Raw genomic sequence first — 24,150 nt, forward strand, 5'->3', positions numbered from 1 at the left:
TTGAGGAACAAACACACGATTGGTTCGGCATGTTGATTGCTAGACAAAGGAAGCCAATTTTGTCGGCGAGAAACTTGTCGCTTTATTGCTTCAGACAGGAAGCGGCTTTCCTTTGATGACGTCAAACTGTCAATTCACATAGAGTGCAAATTTTCGGAAATGCTAACATTAAACTTTGGATTAAATTATCAAAATAAAGCAAAAGCGACGTTGAGAAATACTTATTGAAATAATTAGCCTCAGTTCAAATAAGACGTTTTGCGTTGTAAATCAACGAGTTTTCATGACAACGAAAACTTAAACAAACAATACCGCGGCGCACGGGGATCGATATACCTCGATTTTTTTTAGTGAACAATCAATGAAGAAGTGTGAAAACACCAACAAAGACATTTTTTTCATCTTTTAATTTTTGTCAAAACTATTACTACCCCGTTCATTCCTAACCTTTCCCGCTATTTGTTGTTTCGACAACGGCCCCTTCAGTCTATAACATTATAGGGTGTAGTTTTTTTGCAATAACAACAATGGCGGCAATTGTGAAGATTTACAATTACGAAATGGATTTTTTGCAATTTAGCAACCAGGAAAGCGTTGTGTCAATGTATTACGCGCACTGAATTTTTATTTTGAAATTTGAAGGTAAAAAACTGCGCGCTATGCATGGTAAAATACGGTATGTAGTATTTTGATTCAATCATAGTAGGGCATTGTAAGGCAACCTCTAGACACTTGTTTGTGACCTAGCCCTAGAATGAAGGTTTAATTACAAGAAGCCAACAATCTTTGCTCCCTTTCAAATGTGAAGTTATGTTTTGTCATTTTACAACAACAGCTTTACTAAATCCTTTGATCTTAGATATGTAATCATTTCAAGTATCCAAATTTAAAAGAAATATCTTGGCTAACTAATTTAGTATGATGAAACAAGAATATGCCAGCAAAAATCAAACACAGTGAAAACTCTAAAGGAGTGTTTCCTATTGTAGTGTTCCAGCCGATATTGATAGGTGTTGAGGGAAAGGGCTTCCCCTATCTTTGTTTGTGGTCATTCACCTCTCAGGTTAACATTTTATTGGGCTTCATTGCAATAACATTATACTTGAATGATATTTGTTTGGAGTTACTGCAGTTTGCTAGCAATCAGTAATTAATACTGTATAACAGTAGAGAAGATTTTTCACTTTCAATCATGTTTCTATACTAATTAAAAATGGAGACAGCAGGTGTGGCTGCCCATTCAATTTAATTAAAGTGCAAAGCTAGAGTCTTCTGTTTGCTCCTAATGTTTGTTGAAAAAGTTCATTGACATGACTTAATAACAAATCATTTTGGCAGAATGATTAGTGTTGCAGTGAATCTTAGATCTTTGTATGATGATTATTGTTATGGTTTCTTTGAGGTTGTTGACTCTTCTTATGTGACCAGTGCACAGAGTAACTTTGATTGGGTTGGAAAGCATTATTAAAGTTCTAAAGTATAATTCTCCTTTTGATTTAATAGTATGAAGTGGCAATTTTAAAAAATAAGGAAAAGTCTTCTATTGTAAACTAAGCCATAAGTGACATTGAAAATGTACTAATTATGAACATGACACCTATTTCTACTGGCTTTTATTTGTGTGGAATTCTCTATATAGCAGTCACAGATGTCAAGTAAATGTGTGTGGTTGCATGATTGTGTGGCTTCAATCGTGCCTGAACTGCAACTTTGTCATTAGACGCAACATTTTTAAAGCACCAAACATTTCACAGGCATGCCTTAAAATGTCAGGTCAAACTTAGCTATAAAACAGCGTGTCTGCGCTGTAACTTTCTCATTCATCATGCAATTTTAGAATAATTCGCTACAAATGACCACCATGAGTGTTTACTGTCTCCCTACATCAAAGTTCAAGGTCACTCTTGGTGCTTTAAAGGGGCCTTTTCACAGATTTTGGCATTTTTTTTAACTTATTCATTAAATGCTTTATATTGATAAATGTAAACATTGGATCGTAAAAGCTCCAGTAAAAAATCAAGAAAAAAATTAAAAAAAGGAAAAGAACATTGCCCGGAGCAGGTTTCGAACCAGTGACCCCTGGAGTCCTGCCAGAGTCCTGAAGTAAAAACGCTTAAGCCTACTGAGCTATTCCGCCGAGTACACATTCTTGACGTATTTTATACCTTATATAAGCAATCTACGTAGTTTCACAAAATTTAACGACAAAAACAGAACTCTCCAAATTATTTAATCGTTTCGCGTTGCAACGCTTTATAATTTTTAGGTTTTAAAATCGTCAAAAGATGCATATAATGGCTATATTAGAACATGGCTAATGTTCAGTATTACTGTTTCCTCACAAATATCATAATTAAAACGAAAACTTACGAATCTGAAACAATTTTTTTCAATTTTGTCAATTTACCAAAGCGTGAAAAGATCCCTTTAAGATCAGATTTAGTCATAAAACAGCTTGTCCAGACAGTTACTTTGTAAAATACTACAAAAATGACCACCATGCCGAGATGGTCAGGTGTATAACCTTTCTCCCTATCAGGGCTTGCACTAAGCGGCGTACGGCCGTATATTACGCCCGATAATTGTTTCCATACGCCGATAACAAAACCCCATGACGTCCACTGTACTTCCTTAAAATTGGTCATACGCCGAAAATAGCAACCCGTGACGTAAGTTGTCGATTAAAATCAACACTGCTTTCTGCCGACTCAATGTGTTTTGCACACGTCTCGATCAGTCTAAACTCCGCCTCCTTATATTTGCTACCGCCCGCAGGTGATTATCAAGTTTATTGTGTGTTGTTTATCTAACGGTTACACAATTTACCCCCCCCCCCCCCCCCCCCCGCGCGGATCGCAAATTGACCGTTACAAAGCAGTCGCTTAATATTCGTTGCTTTAACAACACACTCGTGCCTCTTTGCGCGTGCCGTATGTTGACTAATGATTAGGAGATAACTGCTGGTTTGGGCAGACGGCACGGTAAAAGAAGGACGGCAAAAATAATTAAAGAAAAACAAAACTGATCAAAGTTTAATTAATTACATAGATTCACTACCGTATTAGGTCCCGCGAGTTTTCTCAGTTTGTTAATCCACCGATAATTACGAGTAATAACCATCTTATATAAACTGGAATCACAGTTCATTTTCTATACTAACAAGTCATTTTACTAGTCAGAAACATTCAGAAAACACATTTCCTGGATTAGATATAAATTATCCGAGTAAAATTAAATTGCTACGTCATGACCTTCGACATTGCAAATGGCTGACCTATTGTAACATTCAACCCGCATTCAGTTCAAAGTGGTGATTCAAATTACAAGTAATGTTGGTTCAATAATGGAGAAAACATTAAATGGATTTGACAAACATTTGAAAAGATTTGTTAAACCAGATAACAACATGGAAAGTTTGGATTATTTAAGTTAAACTGGTAAGGCATTTATTAAGTGTACATATTTCGGACATGTATAGTATTCGGATAAACAGTAATTGATATACTAGATGCTCCATCATGACCATTCATTAAGATTGTGTTTTGTTGCAAATGCAGTCATAGGGATGAGATAATAAAATGACAATAAATATGTGATGAAAAGGTGCAACCGCACATATCTCAAATTACTTAAATGTGTTGAATGACTTAAATGTGTTATGATTAAGTAGATTTTAATGAGAATTTATTGTTTTTAGAATGAACATAGTAAAATGATACATTGACATTCCGTTAACATCAACATTAAAGTTGTTTGGACTTCCACCATTTTTGAGTGGGACTTCCATAAGTAAAGGGCAGGAAGTCAGGACTTCCAAAATTTATTTCTTAGTGCAAGCCCTGCCCTATGTCAAAGGTCAAGGTCACACAAGTAATAATGGATACAAATTAGATTGTCTTGCCTGTAACTTTTTCTTTTCATTCATCATCCAGGGAATTCAGTAGATTTTGAAAACCAGGAGTCAAAATGACCCAAGATCTCAAAATTATGAGGGGTCAAAATAAAAATGATTATGGTCAAAATACTGAAGTACATGTAACTTGAAATGTTCAATTACTGTTTACCACAAATGGTCTTCACATTGATGCTATGTGTTATTTGTAACAACCGTCTCCCTTCTTCAAAGGTCAATGTGACATGTTATGGTATTATGGTATCTATTTGTTATTAAAAAGTATAATTCTGAAAACTAAATTCTTTTGTTTAAGAAGTAGTACATGTTTGCTTTTAAACAATTGTCTGAAAATGTATCATTGATCAAAATTGAGACTTTTTGAAAGCGAATTAACAATTAAATTATAACTTTGAAATATAACTTCTTGTCATTTATAATTTCTTCACATTTAAGCACTCAACAAATTACATGTTAAACACTATTGTAACATAAAGCCACAGTTAAATGGATGCATTAAGAACAATGGCTTGCATTATCAATATTTGATTCTTACATGCAATAATGTCATCACATTTCGGTAACATCACATTTAAGTGAAATGTTTTCAGAATTCTGATCTCCTTATGTCATTTGCATGCAAATGCGATATGTAGAACCCATACAGAATATAGATAAGTAACTTGCTAATAGCATAATGGAACTGTTTCCTGTCTATCGAACATTTCCTACTCATTTTATTCCTGAAGGAATATGGCAATAAATGAGAAAATTCTGTGAAAGCTTTGCTGATTCAGCAGAATATTAGAAAGTCTGCACAGCAAATCCAATTCTATTGGTAAATGGTGAACTTCTAGAAACATATTTTATAAGAAATGTTTAAATAAAAATAAATAAATAAATAATTATGAAATGTACGTGCTGCATGAACATAATAAATGAGCTTTAGTTTAAATGTACTTTTGTTGTAAACTTGCCTGGTCCTGTTTTCATGTTGTTGTTCACCTTTCAGCTTAATGAACAAGGAGTACAAACTGTTTTTATTATTAAATTCATATGCTTGTTTGTTTAGCTGATTTTTTTGTAGTATTAAGCAGGAAATGCTTGTGGTTATGGCTTCCATTTAATGTCTGCATTGTTACACTTGAACCGCAGTAAAGGCTGAATAGGTTTTTTTTCCGTAATAGATCGAGTCCATGTTACAACATTCTTGTGCAAGTCTAGACATTCAAATTATCTCAAAAGTTGTTTTGGAAGTTCCATTATTATAGTCATAAAAGGCTATTAGGCTGTTTTATTTGTTGTTGTAGATAGACAGGGCGGGAAAAGTCACGTTAGCTGTGCACTTTTACAATAATTCAGTAATTCTGTATCAGAACTGGAATGTCTCTCACAGTTACAAAATAGGGCATTTTCTATTTATCTGTCTGCCCCCTTATTCCTTCACCAGTGAATTGAATACATTTAAAACACATATTTTCTATTGTTTATTCTTCATTATTTAATGCAGTGAAGATTGAAGCTGTGTGAGTATACATTTTTATACTCTCAAAAGCACAGTTTAAGAGGTGGTATATAAAAAAAATAAAATGGAGCCTCTCTGTTAGTCGGTATAAGTTTTTTTAGCATGATACTTCCTCATGGTTCAGGTTATTAAATTAAATTAAAACTTCAAATATGTCATCACCATCAAGATTAGGTGTACAGAAACTTCTAATCTGTCTTCAGCATGAAGTAAATATGTTCGTTTTTCATTCCCACAATCCAATGCTCATATGATTAAATTAAAGCTTCAAATATGTCATCACCATGAAGCTTAGAAGTTTGAAAATTTAAAATATCTCTTTATGTCCACAATCCACACTTACCTGAGGGTGTAATTGAGTCACATAAAACACCAAGCTCTATTGGGTATTCTTATCATTCACAGCAAGAAGTCCATGCCGTGTGAGAGTGGGTCGGCATTTGGTGGCAGTAGCACAAGTGGCACTCTGACCTCTACAGACAGCAACGTGAGTGGGCGTGACCCCCAGTGCGGCACCCTCGCCTCAACAGACAGCAACAACAGCGGCCGGCAGCACCATCCAGCGCTGCACCCACACCAGTTTGATGTGTTTGGATTGCTCCAGTCAAGGGTAGGATATGTTGTGTTAACCCTTTGCCACTCAGATATGCTCCAATCAAGGGTAGGACGTGTTGTATTAACCCTTTGCCACTCAGATATGCTCCAGTCAAGGGTAGGACATGTTGTTTTAACCCTTTGCCACTCAGATATGCTCCAGTCAAGGGTAGGACATGTTGTATTAACCCTTTGCCACTCAGATATGCTCCAGTCAAGGGTAGGACATGTTGTTTTAACCCTTTGCCACTCAGATATGCTCCAATCAAGGGTATGATATGTTGTGTTAACCCTTTGCCACTCAGATATGCTCAAATCAAGGGTAGGACGTGTTGTATTAACCCTTTGCCACTCAGATATGCTCCAATCAAGGGTAGGACGTGTTGTATTAACCCTTTGCCACTCAGATATGCTCCAATCAAGGGTAGGACGTGTTGTGTTAACCCTTTGCCATTCAGATATGCTCCAATCAAGGGTAGGACGTGTTGTATTAACCCTTTGCCACTCAGATATGCTCCAATCAAGGGTATGATATGTTGTATTAACTCTTTGCCACTCAGATATGCTCCAATCAAGGGTAGGACGTGTTGTATTAACCCTTTGCCACTCAGATATGCTCCAATCAAGGGTAGGATATGTTGTATTAACCCTTTGCCACTCAGATATGCTCCAATCAAGGGTAGGATATGTTGTGTTAACCCTTTGCCACTCAGATATGCTCCAGTCAAGGGTAGGATATGTTGTATTAACCCTTTGCCACTCAGATATGCTCCAATCAAGGGTAGGACATGTTGTTTTTACCCTTTGCCACTCAGATATGCTCCAATCAAGGGTAGGATATGTTGTGTTAACCCTTTGCCACTCAGATATGCTCCAATCAAGGGTATGATATGTTGTATTAACCCTTTGCCACTCAGATATGCTCCAATCAAGGGTATGATATGTTGTATTAACCCTTTGCCACTCAGATATGCTCCAATCAAGGGTATGATATGTTGTATTAACCCTTTGCCACTCAGATATGCTCCAATCAAGGGTATGATATGTTGTATTAACCCTTTGCCACTCAGATATGCTCCAATCAAGGGTATGATATGTTGTATTAACCCTTTGCCACTCAGATATGCTCCAATCAAGGGTAGGACGTGTTGTTTTTACCCTTTGCCACTCAGATATGCTCCAATCAAGGGTAGGATATGTTGTGTTAACCCTTTGCCACTCAGATATGCTCCAATCAAGGGTATGATATGTTGTATTAACCCTTTGCCACTCAGATATGCTCCAATCAAGGGTATGATATGTTGTATTAACTCTTTGCCACTCAGATATGCTCCAATCAAGGGTATGATATGTTGTATTAACCCTTTGCCACTCAGATATGCTCCAATCAAGGGTATGATATGTTGTATTAACCCTTTGCCACTCAGATATGCTCCAATCAAGGGTAGGACGTATTGTATTAAACCTTTACCACTCAGATATGCTCCAATCAAGGGTAGGACGTATTGTATTAAACCTTTACCACTCAGATATGCTCCAGTCAAGGGTAGGACGTGTTGTGTTAACCCTTTGCCACTCAGATATGCTCCAGTCAAGGGTAGGATATGTTGTATTAACCCTTTGCCACTCAGATATGCTCCAATCGAGGGTAGGATATGTTGTGTTAACCCTTTGCCACTTAGATATGCTCCAATCAAGGGTATGATATGTTGTATTAACCCTTTGCCACTCAGATATGCTCCAATCAAGGGTATGATATGTTGTATTAACCCTTTGCCACTCAGATATGCTCCAATCAAGGGTAGGATATGTTGTGTTAACCCTTTGCCACTCAGATATGCTCCAATCAAGGGTAGGACGTGTTGTATTAACCCTTTGCCACTCAGATATGCTCCAATCAAGGGTAGGACGTATTGTATTAAACCTTTACCACTCAGATATGCTCCAATCAAGGGTAGGATATGTTGTATTAACCCTTTGCCACTCAGATATGCTCCAATCAAGGGTAGGACGTGTTGTATTAACCCTTTGCCACTCAGATATGCTCCAATCAAGGGTAGGACGTTTTGTATTAACCCTTTGCCACTCAGATATGCTCCAGTCAAGGGTAGGATATGTTGTGTTAACCCTTTGCCACTCAGATATGCTCCAGTCAAGGGTAGGACGTGTTGTATTAACCCTTTGCCACTCAGATATGCTCCAATCAAGGGTAGGATATGTTGTGTTAACCCTTTGCCACTCAGATATGCTCCAGTCAAGGGTAGGACGTGTTGTATTAACCCTTTGCCACTCAGATATGCTCCAATCAAGGGTATGATATGTTGTGTTAACCCTTTGCCACTTAGATATGCTCCAATCAAGGGTATGATATGTTGTGTTAACCCTTTGCCACTCAGATATGCTCCAATCAAGGGTATGATATGTTGCGTTAACCCTTTACCACTCAGATATGCTCCAGTCAAGGGTAGGACGTGTTGTGTTAACCCTTTACCACTCAGATATGCTCCAGTCAAGGTGATGATATGTTGTGTTAACCCTTTGCCACTCAGATATGCTCCAATCAAGGGTAGGATATGTTGTGTTAACCCTTTGCCACTCAGATATGCTCCAATCAAGGGTAGGATATGTTGTATTAACCCTTTACCACTCAGATATGCTCCAGTCAAGGATATGATATGTTGTGTTAACCCTTTGCCACTCAGATATGCTCCAATCAAGGGTAGGATATGTTGTATTAACCCTTTGCCACTCAGATATGCTCCAATCAAGGGTAGGATATGTTGTATTAACCCTTTACCACTCAGATATGCTCCAGTCAAGGATATGATATGTTGTGTTAACCCTTTGCCACTCAGATATGCTCCAATCAAGGGTAGGATATGTTGTATTAACCCTTTACCACTCAGATATGCTCCAGTCAAGGGTAGGATATGTTGTGTTAACCCTTTGCCACTCAGATATGCATTTTGATCCAATTGAAGTCCCTTAGAATATCAAATTTAATTAAAGACCTTTCATCAATGATTGACTTTCCTAACCAGGAATCCTGATAACCAGCAAACAGCATAAAACCAGAACAGAATGCGAGATACTGGCAGGCTGTACTGGTTTAATGCTGTTTGCACATATCCATTTCATTTGCTCCTGAGTGGATAACTGTTAAGATCTTGGTATGGAGACTGAATAAAGTGTCACAGGTGGGGGTCAAGGTTACCATTACTTTACATAGCAAAATGGTTCCCTTTAAATAATGCAAGAATGGTGTGAGCTAGATCATTGTTATTAAATTAAAAAAAAATGGTTTTCTGCTTCAATGACTAGTAACTAAGTTAGGCTGCACATGGGTTTGTATAAGAATTACATTTGTTCATCCATCTGTCCTTATACCCCCGTCACACCAGACTGGCATCCTTGAGGCGACCCAGGTCGCTATGAGGACGCCATAGACGCCGAAGGAACGCAGTAAGGACGCAAGAAGACGCAGTGAAGACGCAGAAAATTGCTTAAGACGGGAGCCCATGGCGTTCAAAGTGGACGCCGAAGTCTGGTGTTTTTACGGGGTTCTGTTAAGGACACAATAGTCGTAGTACGGACATGGTAGGGTCGCTGTAAGGTCGCCATGGACGTCCTGTGGTCGCTGCTCAAACCCACAGAAAATGATAATTTACTGCCAGGCGACCGTACGGCGACCTTATTGCGACTTTAGTACGTCCTTTGTACGTCCTCAGAATGACTATGGCGTCCTTACTGTGAATTCATTGCGTCCTTAAGGCGTCTATTGCTACCCTACTACGTCTATGGTGTTCCTAACTGCGACCCAAGTGCGTCTTTAGGGATGTATTAAGGACGCTGTGAGGACGCGCAGAACACCATAAACCAGGACGCTGGTGTGACGGGAAGGTGAAAAACAGCATTTTTACTGAAAAAGTCATTGGCGTCCTTACTACAATAATCAGAAATTTCCAGAAACACAGTCGAAGGTCGCCGTAAGGACGCCAGTCCGGTGTGACGGGGCTATTACATCTGTTTCAGTAGCATTTGTGTGGTACCTTCTATGCATTGTAAAGTATTTTCATGAAATTGATTTCAAGTGTTAAGGTCATTGAGATTATGTTCACAATAAAAGATTATGTAGACTGGCACACTCGACGTAATTGATATCAGTTGGAAATTTCTTGACCTTTACTAAAGTTCGAAAGTAAGATAAGTTGTTTTTGTCAGAGGTCATGACTGATAAGGGGACATTTACCGTTATATGGGTTAGCAATTGAGAATTGTATAACAATATTTAAGGTCATATCTTATCAATAGGCAAAATGGTCTTAAACACAGGAGGGAATCCCGTATTTTTTTTGTTGATTTTTTTTTGTATATTATATGCTATAATAGAAACAAGGAGTGCAACTTCATTTGCCGAAAAACTACACCATCTTAACTGTAAACCATGTAACTCGAACAATTTTTAACGAATCAACTACACGAAAGCTAATAAAATAATTTATCAGAAAAAAATAACATCAGTACCATTGATTCAGCAGTATTTCGATACCAGCCCTCAGAAGTTGACACTCGTGTTTGGTCGGAAACAAATGTGTCCACATAGAGATTTTTCATGTTGATCACTTTAAAGAGCTAAAACTCAATTACCAAGTCATTAAGTGGTAGATAAACATCACCTTATGCACATTAAACATTTTTCAATCGGTTACAATACCCATTGTTATCGAAAAAGTATGGTAAACAGCATTTTATCTCGTCGAAAATCAGCAAGTACACAATCTAAACAGAAACATTCTATTTTGGCTTTGGGAAACCCTTTGATGACGTATGAAATTTTGTAAACACAAAATACGATTGGTCAGTTTTCATCAATTTCTCACTCACCTTTTTACGGAGATCCTCGGGGAAATTCCGCCCAACCAATAAAAAGAACGCATGCAAACACATTGCTTTATCGAATGACGTCAGAGGATTCCCACACTTCCTTCACAAATTAAACCTCCTGGTTTTTATGTCCCCCACTATAGTAGTGGGGGACATATTGTTTTTGCCCTGTCTGTCTGTCTGTCTGTTGGTCTGTCTGTTGGTCTGTTGGTCTGTTTGCGCCAACTTTAACATTTTGCAATAACTTTTGCTATATTGAAGATAGCAACTTCATATTTGGCATGCATGTGTATCTCATGAAGCTGCACATTTTGATTGGTGAAAGGTCAAGGTCATCCTTCAAGGTCAGTGGTCAAATATATATGGCCAAAATCGCTCTTTTTATGAATACTTTTGCAATATTGAAGATGGCAACTTGATATTTGGCATGCATGTGTATCTCATGGAGCTGCACATTTTGAGTGGTGAAAGGTTAAGGTCATCCTTCAAGGTCAGAGGTCAAATATATGTGGCCCAAATCGCTTATTTTATAAATACTTTTGCAATATTGAAGATAACAACTTGATATTTGGCATGCATGTGCATCTCATGGAGCTGCACATTTTGAGTGGTGAAAGGTCAAGGTCAAGGTCATCCTTCAAGGTCAGAGGTCAAATATATGTGTCCCAAATCGCTTATTTTATGAATACTTTTGCAATATTGAATATAGCAACTTGATATTTGGCATGCATGTGTATCTCATGGAGCTGCACATTTTGAGTGGTGAAAGGTCAAGGTCATCCTTCACAAGGTCAAGGTCATCCTTCAAAGTCAAACGTCATATAGGGGGACATTGTGTTTCACAAACGCATCTTGTTTACTTACATGTACACATCGGAGTGAAAAACACTTGATGGTGTGCGAATGACTATAAAATGTATTGTCATCGATTCATTAATGTTTATTGAACGGGAAATAATTGTTTAAATGATGAACAGTCATGTTATCTTTGTGTTTTTGCTGTTTGAAACGATCGGAAAATGAAGCTTTATTGGACATATTTGTGTCTGACCAAATTTTTTTCCTTGAGTGTCAACTTCTGAGGGCTGGTATCGAAATACTGCTGGATCAATGGTACTGATGTTAATTTTTTCTGATAAATTATTTTATTAGCTTTCGAAAACAACTGGTGTGTAGTTAATTCTATAAAAAATGTTCGAGTTAGATGGTTTACAGTAAAGATGGTGTAGTTTTTCGGCAAATGAAGTTGCACTCCTTGTTTCTATTATAGAAGATATACAAAAAAAATACGGGATTCCCCTTCTGTGGTCTTAAACATGTTTGAGTGAAAACTATTTGACAAGGCTGAGCAATGGTTTATGACTCTTAAAAGTATGTCAGTATTTCTGTAAAACATGCTGGAGTACAAGTTTTTCGTGCATAAAATCTGGGCCATTGAGTAATTGAGAACTTGCATACTTGTATATTTCTGTATGATAATGTTTATGGCTGACTGGTCAGAATGTTGACATGTCAGAATCACTTAACTTTTCATCTGCCTTTGACTGGTGGCTTGTTAACATAAATTTGCTATTAAAAGCATTGTTGGGGAAATTTCAAGGATGTTATGCAGAGGGAACAATACTTTTTGTAAGCCTTTGTGGTTTTATAATCAACACTAAAATCAAATAAATTAACCCACGTGCATCAGTCGTTTCAAACCCATTAAAATGGAATCAAATGCATTGTGGTGGGAGTTATCTTTTTTGGTCCTTCCCTAAAACATATTTTGTATGAATCTTTTTGCACTTTTATAATTATGGTATTTTTATGTTGTGTTTCTTCCTCCTTTTTAAACAACACTAACATTTTCATGTAGCACATTCTCAGTAAAAGTTATTAAACAAATCTGTTTGTATAAATGTATTGTAGTATTCTTTAGAGGCTTCATTTAATTTCATGATTTCTGAATATTTCAATTTATCATTGTACTGGTATGCATAAGTGACACTACATTCTGTCTGTACAATCAAGGTGACACTACACTCTGTCTGTACAATCAGCAGTTTGTGGTCAGCCAGCACACCTTGTAAGGTTATTCTCACCAAACTACTTCAACTTAACAGAAATCCCTGATTATGTTTGTCAATGCAAGTCACTTGTCTGGAGTGTTTCAAGCTGTGTGTTTCAGACTGCTATGTCAATTTAATGTATAAATGGTACAAGTTGACAAATCTGTTAATCAGGACTTATTTTATTCATATCTCCATCTGCGATCAGTAAGTCAGCTACATTATAATTGGCTTTAAGCTGTTTATAGAAAACTAAATCTTGTAATATTGTTATATGGCAAGGTATTAAAGGGTTAGAATGATAATATGCAATGGTCTAAGCTTGATTACTGATTTCAAAAGGCAGGTTCGTGCGATGCTGTAGTAAAAAGTCTCTTTACAGTAAAATATTGTCTCTCTTTGTTAGCACACATCAAACAATCTATCAGCCGTTGTTGACGATAAGCTTGCCTGTCACAAAGTTGACAGGTGATGTTAATTTATTGTTCATTTAATATGCGATGTGGGCAAGGGTGAAGTTGATGATTTTTAGGGATGATTTAGCATCTTCTAATGGCAGAAAGATTATCATACTGTTTTAGAAAACGCGAACACACTGCGGATTGATACGTGCTTACAACGAATAAAGCAATAATTACCTTTCAGATGTATTCTGTCAGATAAATCTGTTTTCTCAAGAGGAAGAAATTATACTATCACCAGTAGAGCAATATAATTTCAGTTAAAAATTGATAAAAAATCAAGAACAAAATAAAATAATTCAGTAATTGATTAACAGCTAGTCCAATTTACTTACTTGAAAGCATATTCTCGTTGTAAAATTACATTTTATCATCACTATCTGCGTATTCAGCAAGGAATCTTTATGCCTAAATATAGCAACAATAGGTTTTCTGAGACTTCTTTAGGCTTTCAGTTTGAAAGTGCTTACTCAAATATTTGCGAATACAAAACAAGGGAACTTCCACATTTCTAACATGTCACAACTGGTTTCCCCCCTTACATCTCACATATAACTTCTTTGATATATAAGAATTCTGACATAAACTTTAGTTGATCATTTGATTTTGTGAATTTGACTTTGTTAGTGAGCGAACTAACAATAATTCACACAAATTAGCGTATGAGGAATTACATTGGTTTCACAGTAGCTAATCCTATACATGGTCATAATGCTTTTGATATACTAACTGATACATTGTATTTCACGACAGGCCCTGGAGGGGAGCGGTTATCCGGAGCGACAACCGAGCCCGAGTCGGTCATCAACGTCGGGATCCGACCACCGACAGATCACGCTGTTGGAGCGTCTGCAGAAGACACACCCGATATGGTTCCTTCCAAAAGTGGGGCGGAATGGGGCCGTCCATCTGCTCAAGGACAGGGATATCGGGGTAAGTGACCTCATGCAATGGGCATGCTATGGTGGGGTATGTTGTCATGGGAAAACTAGGGTCTTTTTTCAACAAACGATTCTAACATTTCAGTTTAAGAATGCAAAACATATACTTAACACTGGTTTGTTTCATAGGTACGTTATTGTCTCACAATATATGTAGTGTAACACAAAATATAACATTTACACCCTCCACATGGGTCTATGGCGTATTAAGTAAAACATACTTATGTATCATTATATATCTAGGCAATTATGATGCACAGTCTGTGCTTGAGGCAGTAAATACTCAGATAATGGCTGAATAACATAAAATTTTCATCATAAAACATGTAATATTATTTAATCACAAAATCATAAATTGTGCAATGGTAGGTACTATTTAAACCCTTTTTGACATTCTAAACTTCTTCTTATATGACATGTTCTTAATACTATAAACTTTTTCTTAATTTAAAATAAACTTTTTTGACACTAAGAAGATTAAAATCTATCAAATCATTTCTTTTAAATAGGAAGTGTCATGTTGTTATAAATCATTAGCAAATAAACTACTTGAACAGAGTTTATGGTAATTCTACAGCCTATTAAAATTGTGGTTTTGCCATTAAGATAAAAATTGAAGTAGGATTTGCCAGCAGGATTTTATTGTTGAAAACGATCTGATCAATTATGATTAATAGGCTATTATAACCCTGACAAACAGTTTACATAATAAATTGAGTTTGAATTAAGTCAATTAAAGTGGAAAGAATAAAAATAATAGCATTTCAATTGCCCTGAATAGTTGTTAGCTTATATATTAGCAAAAAAATATGAAAGTGGAAAGAAACTGAAGTGCAATTTATGTGATAATATATAAACTGTCAAACGTTCTTGTTATCGCTTTCACAAACAATTTTGTAAATTGTTTACATCTTTTGTTAATTTTTTTTTTAAATGTCAGATGCTTTTAAACAAGTGCTTTTTTAGCTTATAAATTGAACATTACATTAATAGTCTTTTCCAACCCTAACAAATCTTGTTTTGTTTGTCTCTTAAAAAATTAGAATATTAAAATTGTTATGTAGTTTATCATATTCTTATATGATACATTATAAATAACATGTCCGACATGATGCAGTCAAATTGTTTGACCTAACATTTCACTGCAAGTGTCATATAAATCAAGGTCATTAAGGTCAAACTTCAAGATTGACCTGGTCAAATTAAAGCTGGATGGAATATGTTAAGGTCAGCTTACACTGGCTAAGAAAGGGATTATCCAAAAACATATGTGGCATTAGGTTATTACAATAGTTATTACGTTGCTCCTTGTAAAATGTATGTTTAAGAAATCGGTCATTGCCAGTTTGGAAGGAATACAAAAATGTTTTTTAGCAAAAGTATTATCAGCTGTTACTAAAAATGTAGTATTTCCCATACTATTTTTAAGATGGCTCCTTGTTTAGTCAGACACCAGTAACTCCTTTTAACAAAATGCAAATGCTCATGATGCTTTTCAAATTTAGAACTTTTGTTTCATAATGTAGGTTTTCATAGTTCGGGCGTCGAGCCAGGACAAGGTGATGGCCCTGTCTGTGCAATTTCCAGACCCCAAGGGCTCTCCGAACATAGATCACTACCTGATACAGCTTGTAGAGGCCGGGTACCATCTGCAGGGGTCTGCTCGACTCTTCCCCTCCATACCAGAACTGATAGCATACTACTGTGATCATAAGTGAGTATTTATTTAGTATGGTGTAATGTAACCTCTCTGTTTGCTACTGATACCTGAACATGTAGCATAAAACTGTGGTCACAAGAGACTATGAGGTTAGTGTAGTGTAATGTAGCCACTTTGTTTCCCATTGAATTCTTATTATCAGAATTCGTAGTATACTACTGTGATCACAAGTGAATATGAGTTAAGTGTAGTGTAACTTATGAGTGTTGGCCTGCAAAGCTCTCTTAGGAGGTGCTTGTGTTGATGTTAACTCTTTCAGTGCTGGAACCGAATTTTGAAGGCCTTTGCAAACAGTTTGGATCCAGATGAGACGCCACAGAACGTGGCGTCTCATCAGGATCCAAACTGTTTGCTATTCTGATAGTATTCTTTGAAAAAAATCGAAGAAAATGCTAATTTTATAAATTCTGCAGACGACATTTTAGAAGACGACAAATTTCCCAGCATGCAAAGGGTTAAGTAAGAAAAAATGATCTAAAATAAGGATATCCTTGTTACCATAATTTACTCAGACGTAAGACGTACCAAACAGTGTTCTACATAAACATTGGAGTAGCCAGTTATATTTTCAAAGTAGCCAGCGACTAAGAACTAAAACATGCATTTTTTGGTTGTTTTGAATTGATATTTTGGGGAAAAGTAGCAGGCACCAAGATTCTTAGTTACAGTAAAAGGGCCGGCTGCAGGTGCTTCCAGGAAACACTGGTACCAAGGTCTTGTTTTCATTGTTAAGTGCAAAAATCTACTCTTCCTCTGATATGCATGGCATTCATTTCATCTGCGGTTTGAAAGTACTCGGATGGAGTCCTAAAAAATATTCTATTTAGTATACTTAAGTACTTATCACATCCATCTATAAAATAAAGAGAGGTAACTGATAAAATTGGACTTATGGTAATGATAAACGCATGGTTTTGTCCTTTATATGTTTGGGACATGTAAACGCCATTATCATTAGATTATCTAGAGTCACCAAACATACATGTGTAAAACAATTGAAGGACAAAGTGTTTGACGTTGATATGAGAACGATAATAAATTGCCATGAGAATACTGGGAAATATTTCAGCAAATTGTATATCATTATTGTAATTTTCCAGATATGTATAAATATTAATGTCAATGGATCGCATGTGGAAGTGTAAATATTTTAAGTTAGACTTTTATAGAATATATGTCGAGGTTTGCATTTGGATGTTTCACAGTAGGAATTTAACCATATGGATTTTGGTTTAGTTTGTAGGTATCACTTATTTTATACTGAAAGTTATTTTTTTTTTGAAAACTGTATGGCTGCAGATATGTTTCTAATTCTTAAAAATACATAATTATGCTTTACTTATCTGTGCAATACAAGTCGACCAAATAAAACATAAATGATGCTAGTCACTGTTTTTCTGATCCTGATTGTTCCAAAAGTATGTATCAATCTCTTAGCTTGCTCTATTTAGCATCTCACTTAAGGCTCTGTATGGTTTTTTTTGGATACTGTAATTACATCATTACATCATCTACTTGACTGGCGTAATATTAAGTATTTTTTCTTGAGAATTTTCAGAAAGACAGATAAAAAGAATAATGCCAATAAATTATATTTATATTATATTGTTTTTATTTGCTTCCGTTTAAAGTCAAGCCATGGATGTTTTTGTGAATGTGCTAAAGTTGTAAAATGAAGTAGCTCTAAAATAATTTCTAAACTTTGTCTGTAAGGTATTTGTGACCATAAGTCAGTACACTGTTTAATGTATGTTCCAGGGAGGACCTCCCCCACAAGCTGGCGCTGCCCCCTGCTGTTCTGAAGGCTCGAACCATCAAGGAGCTTGACTCCCTCGCTATGCTAGGTCAAGGTAAGGCAATTTTATTTAAGCGTTGTGCGCAAAATAGGTGCTTAATGAATGTACTTAAAATGTCACCCCAGACTAGCCAATTAGGGCAGAGCTTTACGCTCTTATGTAATATTTCTTTTAGTGTAAGTCTCCTCTTAGCAAAAAATCTAGTTTAGGCACAATGTAGTGTCCCTGATTAGCCTGTACAAACAGCACAGTCTAATCTTGGGAAACAGTTAAAGCACACGGAAACAGTTAAAGTTCATGCATTTAATCTCCTTTTCTCAGAGAGAGGTAGTGACATTATCAAACTGAAAGGACAATTGAAAACGATCTTGGCTAGTTTCATTACCTGGTTTTCAGATTTTTAGGGAAATCTGAATTTAAGTACAGATGTGAAAATGTGTAATACTTGCCATGGAAGGATTTTTAAAAGCGTTACAAGCATAATATTTTCCATCTTTCAGATTTTTGGACATCTGCTAAGTACGACAGCCAGAGTCGATCATCCAGTCGGTCTAATTTGTCGGAGATATCATCAGGGATGAACAAATCACAGAGCGAACCAATCAGCATTAAAAAGTCAACTGTGATGGCGTATAGCCAGTCAGATGCTATCCTCCGAGACAACACTCCCCCAAAACATTCTGTGATAGACTTTTCCTCTTACCTAATTCAAAAGCCTGACAGAGATATTAATTTTACATCAGTGACTTCTGCCTGTCAGCACAGTGTGACACAACAGCAAGACAGTGTTCATACCAGGTGTTCAGAAAGTGGATTTATGAGGACCTTTCACCAGTCAAAAAGTGAATCAAAACTTAGTAGTCATGTGTCCTCAAAAACACATCATTTAGTCTCAACGCAGCATGTGACTTCGAAAAGCCATGTAACAGATAAAATGTCAAGTTTCTCTTCAGTCTCTGAGGATACAAATGTAGGAGGAAGCCACGAGTTTGTGCTACATGTTAATGACAAGGAAAATAGAGTGGATATCAGGCTATCCAAACGGGATTCCCAGGTATCGGTTCCGTATGCTAAACCAAATAAATTTCATCATGACACTCTTGTGCTAAGTCCACAAGGATTTCTCCAGCCAACAAACAGTACGGAGGAATATTACTGGCGGAGCAATCTCTCTGACAAAATGAGTGATTACGAGGATATTTGGAAAAACAATTATGCAGATCCTAAAATGGGAAGTGTTCATTCGGATATTCGTCAGCATTTACAGCCTCAGCTTTTGAGTCCAAAATGTGTGTCAAAGGCTCAGGCATTTGACCTCCATGATACAGAAGTGTTCACTGAAAACTGGCACAGTGATAAATGTGTGATTAAAGACCTAAATGTCAGTCTGGATAAATTGGACATGAGTAAAGATGCTACAAAACAAGAGGAAACTGTGATCACAAGTAAGACAGTGACTACTACTCAAAGTGCTAATTCTTCTGTTGTTACCAAAAAAGTGTGCACTGTTCGACCTGATGTGAACCGTCTTGAACCATTAGCATCCAGTAGCAAACAAAGCAATGACAAAAATATTACAGACACTGAAAAGTGCTCCGAAGTGCAAACTGTGCAAGACAAGGAGAGTGACCTTGAATCAGACAATAGCAATGGTTGCCATAGTGAAGCAGACGATGCGGATACTGAGGACTGTGATGACAGACCTATGATTACTTCTGTTCAAACTCAGACCAGTCCAGTGTGCAAGTTAAAGAGCCCTTCGTTTGGAAAATCCATATCCACTAACTCATTATCCACCATGAGAAGTCCAATATACACTGAACCCTTTGATGCCATTAGTCAAGATGATAAGGACAAAAAAGGTCCAAAGCAGATGGCCAAAAAGATACGCAGACAGTCTGCACCCGCTGTCGGCGTGGGTCAAAGGCGAAGACCATCAACTGACTGTCATAAACTAACTCCTGTATCAGGAGAGACAATTGATACCGATGAAATTAAAGTGTCAGAAAATAACGAACACGATTCCGAATCTACAGATGATGAGGATGTGTTTGAAATATCTCTTGAACTTGTTCAGCCTTCAAAACACAAATCTATAGAAAATTTTGAGACCAATCCTTACGGACTGGCCTGGGTGGATAGTAAGCTTTCCCCAAAAGAGCAAGCAAAGCCAATGCCAATACCAAGAAAAACAAAAGTGTCAAAAAACTTATTGCACACTGCTGTCAGTAATCACAGGTCCATGAATGAAGTAACGATGAAAATAGACTTGTGGAGACAAGAAACTTTGAAAAACTCAACCACTAACCCTGACCCTCTACATTTCCTTGCTGCATTTGATGAAAATCATAATCAGGCGAATGCAACATTAAACAAGTTCCCAGTGTACAGCAAAACGGTATCAGACGAACACAAAGTGATGTACTCCGAAGGCTCTACTGCAGAGGACATGATCACGTCACGGAACCCTGAACTGACTCTCAGACCCATGCAGCCATTCCAAATCTATGGACCCCATTCTGAATATGACAATTTAAACAGTAACACTAACTCGCCATATGTTTGTTCTTCCATGCAAAGTAATGGGACTTTGTTTCACACGCCCTGGGAGCATGGAATTGCTGCTAAAATCATGCACATCAGTAAACAAATAGACTCTCCCCACAATCCTGTTACTTCCCCTCCCCCTTGCCAGGCCCCACCCCCTCTCCCTGCCATTGATCCTCATGACCGAATCAGGGCGTGGCAAGTGTCTAGTCAGAAATACGCCCCATGTGTTCCCGGAAATGATGATTGTGAAAGTGTGGAAAAACGTCTGAGTTTGGCATCAGATTTGTCTGCAGAGAACCTCGCAATAGGTATTGACCATGCTCAGAAAAGTCAATCAGACAAAACTATTGTGAATGAGAAATCCACATCACATTCTGAGACTGTTACAGAGAAGAATAGTGACAGCATTCCCTTGTTTGCAACGGACTTGCATGAAAAGATTGTACCTGCTTTAGGTATGTCATATACGTTAGTTTAGATCTAAGGGTAATCACAATTTGGAGCTTTTTCAGAGGGGTTACCATCCTTATAAATTTTTGGTTAGAACTTTAATGAAATAACCAATTCATCCAAGATGTAACATCTAATAAAGATATTGGGTAATTATTTCATAAAACATAAAATTGATCAATGTAAATGATATATATTATTAATATCCTTATCATATCTGCAAAATGGCATACCAAATTCTGCTTTTAACATAACTTGTAGTTTCACTTTTTTATTATGCTTAACATGGAACCATTCAGTTACGTGATTTTATCATATCACAATAGAAAAGGAATGACTTCTGATTGCTGTGAACATAATTATTGTCAAATTATTCTATAGTTTAAACACGCAAACCTGAGACATGTATTATTGGGATCTGATTTTATTCCATTGTGTTCTTCATCTGCAGCCAATCCTCGTCTACTCCATCAGTTGAGTCGCAATCGGCACCCAGACCGGACTGTGCGTGAATACATTATCGGTTTGTCTAAGAACCGGGACACGACGTTCGGCAGCACTATTTATAACTTCATACAGTGCACGCTGGAGAGTCACGATACCAACCCTCACAACATTACCAGAAATGTAAGCGATTATTATGAATGGAGATGTTAAATTGAGAACATATGTGAACGTGGGATTTTTGTTTAGTTATTTGAACATTAAAAAAAATCATTTTTGAACTGAATGGAAAGATAAGTCTTACTCACTGAAATGTTTGATTTGTGTACCTGAAAGTAAAGTCATCTTATTATAAATCTAATTGATTCTATACTTTTCATTAACAGTGTTGTAAATTTCAAATTGAGTGGTTTTAATTTAATGATATTTTATACATTTGTAATTGAATGGAAACACTTATATGTTTATTCTAATAACAGAAAAGCTGTAGAATTATCTTGATTTAGACAACTATATAAATTTGGTAGAGCTGGGCGTGCCATCTTTTATGAGCGTTGTCAATATAATGGCTAATTATATTAACAGTCTTCTTGTTACAGCAATATGTAACTGTTTATAGTAAATCAAGCAATATGTATTTATGACTTGTTTCTGTTCAGGTGCGTCAGTTCATGACGGGAATCAAGAACTACCTAGTGAAGCATGGAGAGGGAGAGCTGGAGGACCTGATTGAGAGGGAAAGAAACCAGGTCAGTAGGTTAGGGAATGTAACAAGGTCGATAGGTCAGGGGATGTAACCAGGTCAGTAGGTTCCGGTATAAGAAGGTCCATATGTCCTTTGTCAAGTGTAACCACATCAGTAGGTGAAGAGTAAGTTTTAGGTCAGAGTTGTTATAAGTTACGGGTCAGTTTGTCATATACTTGTAGGTCATATTTATTAAAAACCTCATTCTGTACCAAAACTTAAACCTTGGTTAAAGTTTTGCGATAACTTTTGCAATATTGAAGATAGCAACTTGATATTTGGCATGCATGTGTATCTCATGGAGCTGCACATTTTGAGTAGTTAAAGGTCAAGGTCATCCTTCAAGGTCAAATATATGGCTTTATTGTAACCAGGTCAGTAGGTTAGGTATAAGAAGGTCCATAATAATTATGTCCTTTGTCAAGTGTAACCACATCAGTAGGTGAAGTGTAAGTTTGTAGGTCAGAGTTGATTTAAGTTACGGGTCAGTTTGTCATATGCTTGTAGGTCACATTTATTAAAAACGTCATGGATCAATTGTTCTGGTGGATTTATATCAGTGTGAAAAGTAGGTCAGGAGTCAAAGGTCAAGCATTACCAGGTTAGTATCAGAAGGTCAAATGTCAGTTTTTCATATGAAATCTTGTCAGGATCATAAGGCTGGTTGTTTATAGGTTACATCTTGTTAGCAAATCAGATTCAAAGATTGTTACCAGGTCAAGTGTAGTAGGTCAAGTGGTAGCAGGTCAGGGTCAATAGGTCAAATGACCATGCGTCAGTTTTCATGTGCTCTTTCTTTTAAAAGATTTTTATGTCCCCCACCACTATAGTGGGGGACATATCCCCCACCACTATAGTGGGGGACATATTGTTTTTGCCCTGTCTGTTGGTTGGTTGGTCTGTTGGTTTGCGGCAACTTTAACATTTGCAATAACTTTTGCTATATTGAAGATAGCAACTTGATATTTGGCATGCATATGTATCTCATGGAGCTGCACATTTTGAGTGGTGAAAGGTCAAGGTCATCCTTCAAGGTCAAAGGTCAAAAATACTAAGTCAAAGCGGCGCAGAAGGGGACAAAGTGTTTCTGACAAACACATTTCTTGTTATCTAATGATTTAAATGTGGTTGTTGCATAAAACTAAAAAGACAGTGAATATGATTAAACATAATTATTTCTCATTGCCTCTTTCCATTGGACTTTCTGTTTTTTGGTAAAATCATTACAGACATAGTTGTCCAATTTCAAGCCATGTTTCAAATATTTGTGGTTGTAGAACACAAAGCTTTGCTTTAGTAATCTGATATAATTAATTTTGTGCTTTATTTAGCTGACTGTGAGATCATTTTCATGTTTATGCTTCATGGTTTTTGCTAGCTTATTAATTGGATCTTATTATATCTGTATGTTTTTCAACCTTGAGAACTATGAAATGTTCAGATATTAAAGCATAGTATCTGGCATAGACATGCATTTTGCATGAACTTTGTACCTTTTGTGCCTTTGGTAATTAACAGGAAGTTGATCTTTGGAATTCTAAGTTCCTGTATGTCATGATGACTCTTTGATTGTTCGTAGTCTCATTGTTTTTGCGCATGTTTGAAGACGTTTTAAGTTACCCATTAACTGTTTTTAAGGTCGACAATTTGTATGCGGGATCATGTTGTTAAGTGCAAATATTTGATCATGATTTGTTTTGTTTTGCATTTTTAAGAACAAATGGCAAAAAACTAAGGTTGGGTTGCTTACATTTTCTGAAAATGGATTTTTTGCTTATTTGTTTGTTTCATTTTGATTCTTGATTATAATTTAACAATTGATCAAAGTGAGGTATAAATTCTTAATTGCCTATTATCGAGGTTGAATAAAAAATGGTTAAACTGACGCCATTTTTTCTTTCTTTTTTTGTACCGTAATATGTTGGGGTTTTTTTTACTTCTCAGTGAAAAAGATTTTATACGAAAGTGGTTAGTTTCACTGTTATAAAACAATCAGTGCCAATTTTATTGGGACTGGACTCCTAACTAGTCAACATGCACACAAAGTTCCTTATATAGTCCTTGTAGACATTCTTAACAGCGTGGATGTAGGCTTAA

At 36.6% G+C, this 24,150-nt stretch overlaps 1 protein-coding gene across 6 annotated transcripts in view; it reads left to right on the forward strand.

The window, feature by feature from the left end:
- LOC127873694 (uncharacterized) overlaps nt 1–24,150 on the forward strand; it is a 109,170-nt gene that overhangs the window by 76,916 nt on the left and 8,104 nt on the right. For 4 of the 6 annotated variants that reach the window (XM_052417626.1, XM_052417625.1, XM_052417628.1 and 1 more), the window contains 7 exons: nt 5,823–6,027; nt 14,161–14,340; nt 15,875–16,062; nt 17,827–17,918; nt 18,365–20,869; nt 21,316–21,491; nt 21,968–22,057. In XM_052417626.1, the coding sequence (XP_052273586.1) occupies nt 5,823–6,027; nt 14,161–14,340; nt 15,875–16,062; nt 17,827–17,918; nt 18,365–20,869; nt 21,316–21,491; nt 21,968–22,057 (3,436 nt within the window). Of the gene's footprint in view, nt 1–5,822; nt 6,028–13,018; nt 13,154–14,160; nt 14,341–15,874; nt 16,063–17,171; nt 17,308–17,826; nt 17,919–18,364; nt 20,870–21,315; nt 21,492–21,967; nt 22,058–24,150 lie in introns of those variants that run through there. The other 2 variants (XM_052417629.1, XM_052417630.1) reach the window with 2 other exon arrangements.

Source organism: Dreissena polymorpha, chromosome 3 (genome assembly GCF_020536995.1).
Source record: "Dreissena polymorpha isolate Duluth1 chromosome 3, UMN_Dpol_1.0, whole genome shotgun sequence".
In the NCBI taxonomy this organism is placed as follows: Eukaryota; Metazoa; Mollusca; class Bivalvia; order Myida; family Dreissenidae; genus Dreissena; species Dreissena polymorpha.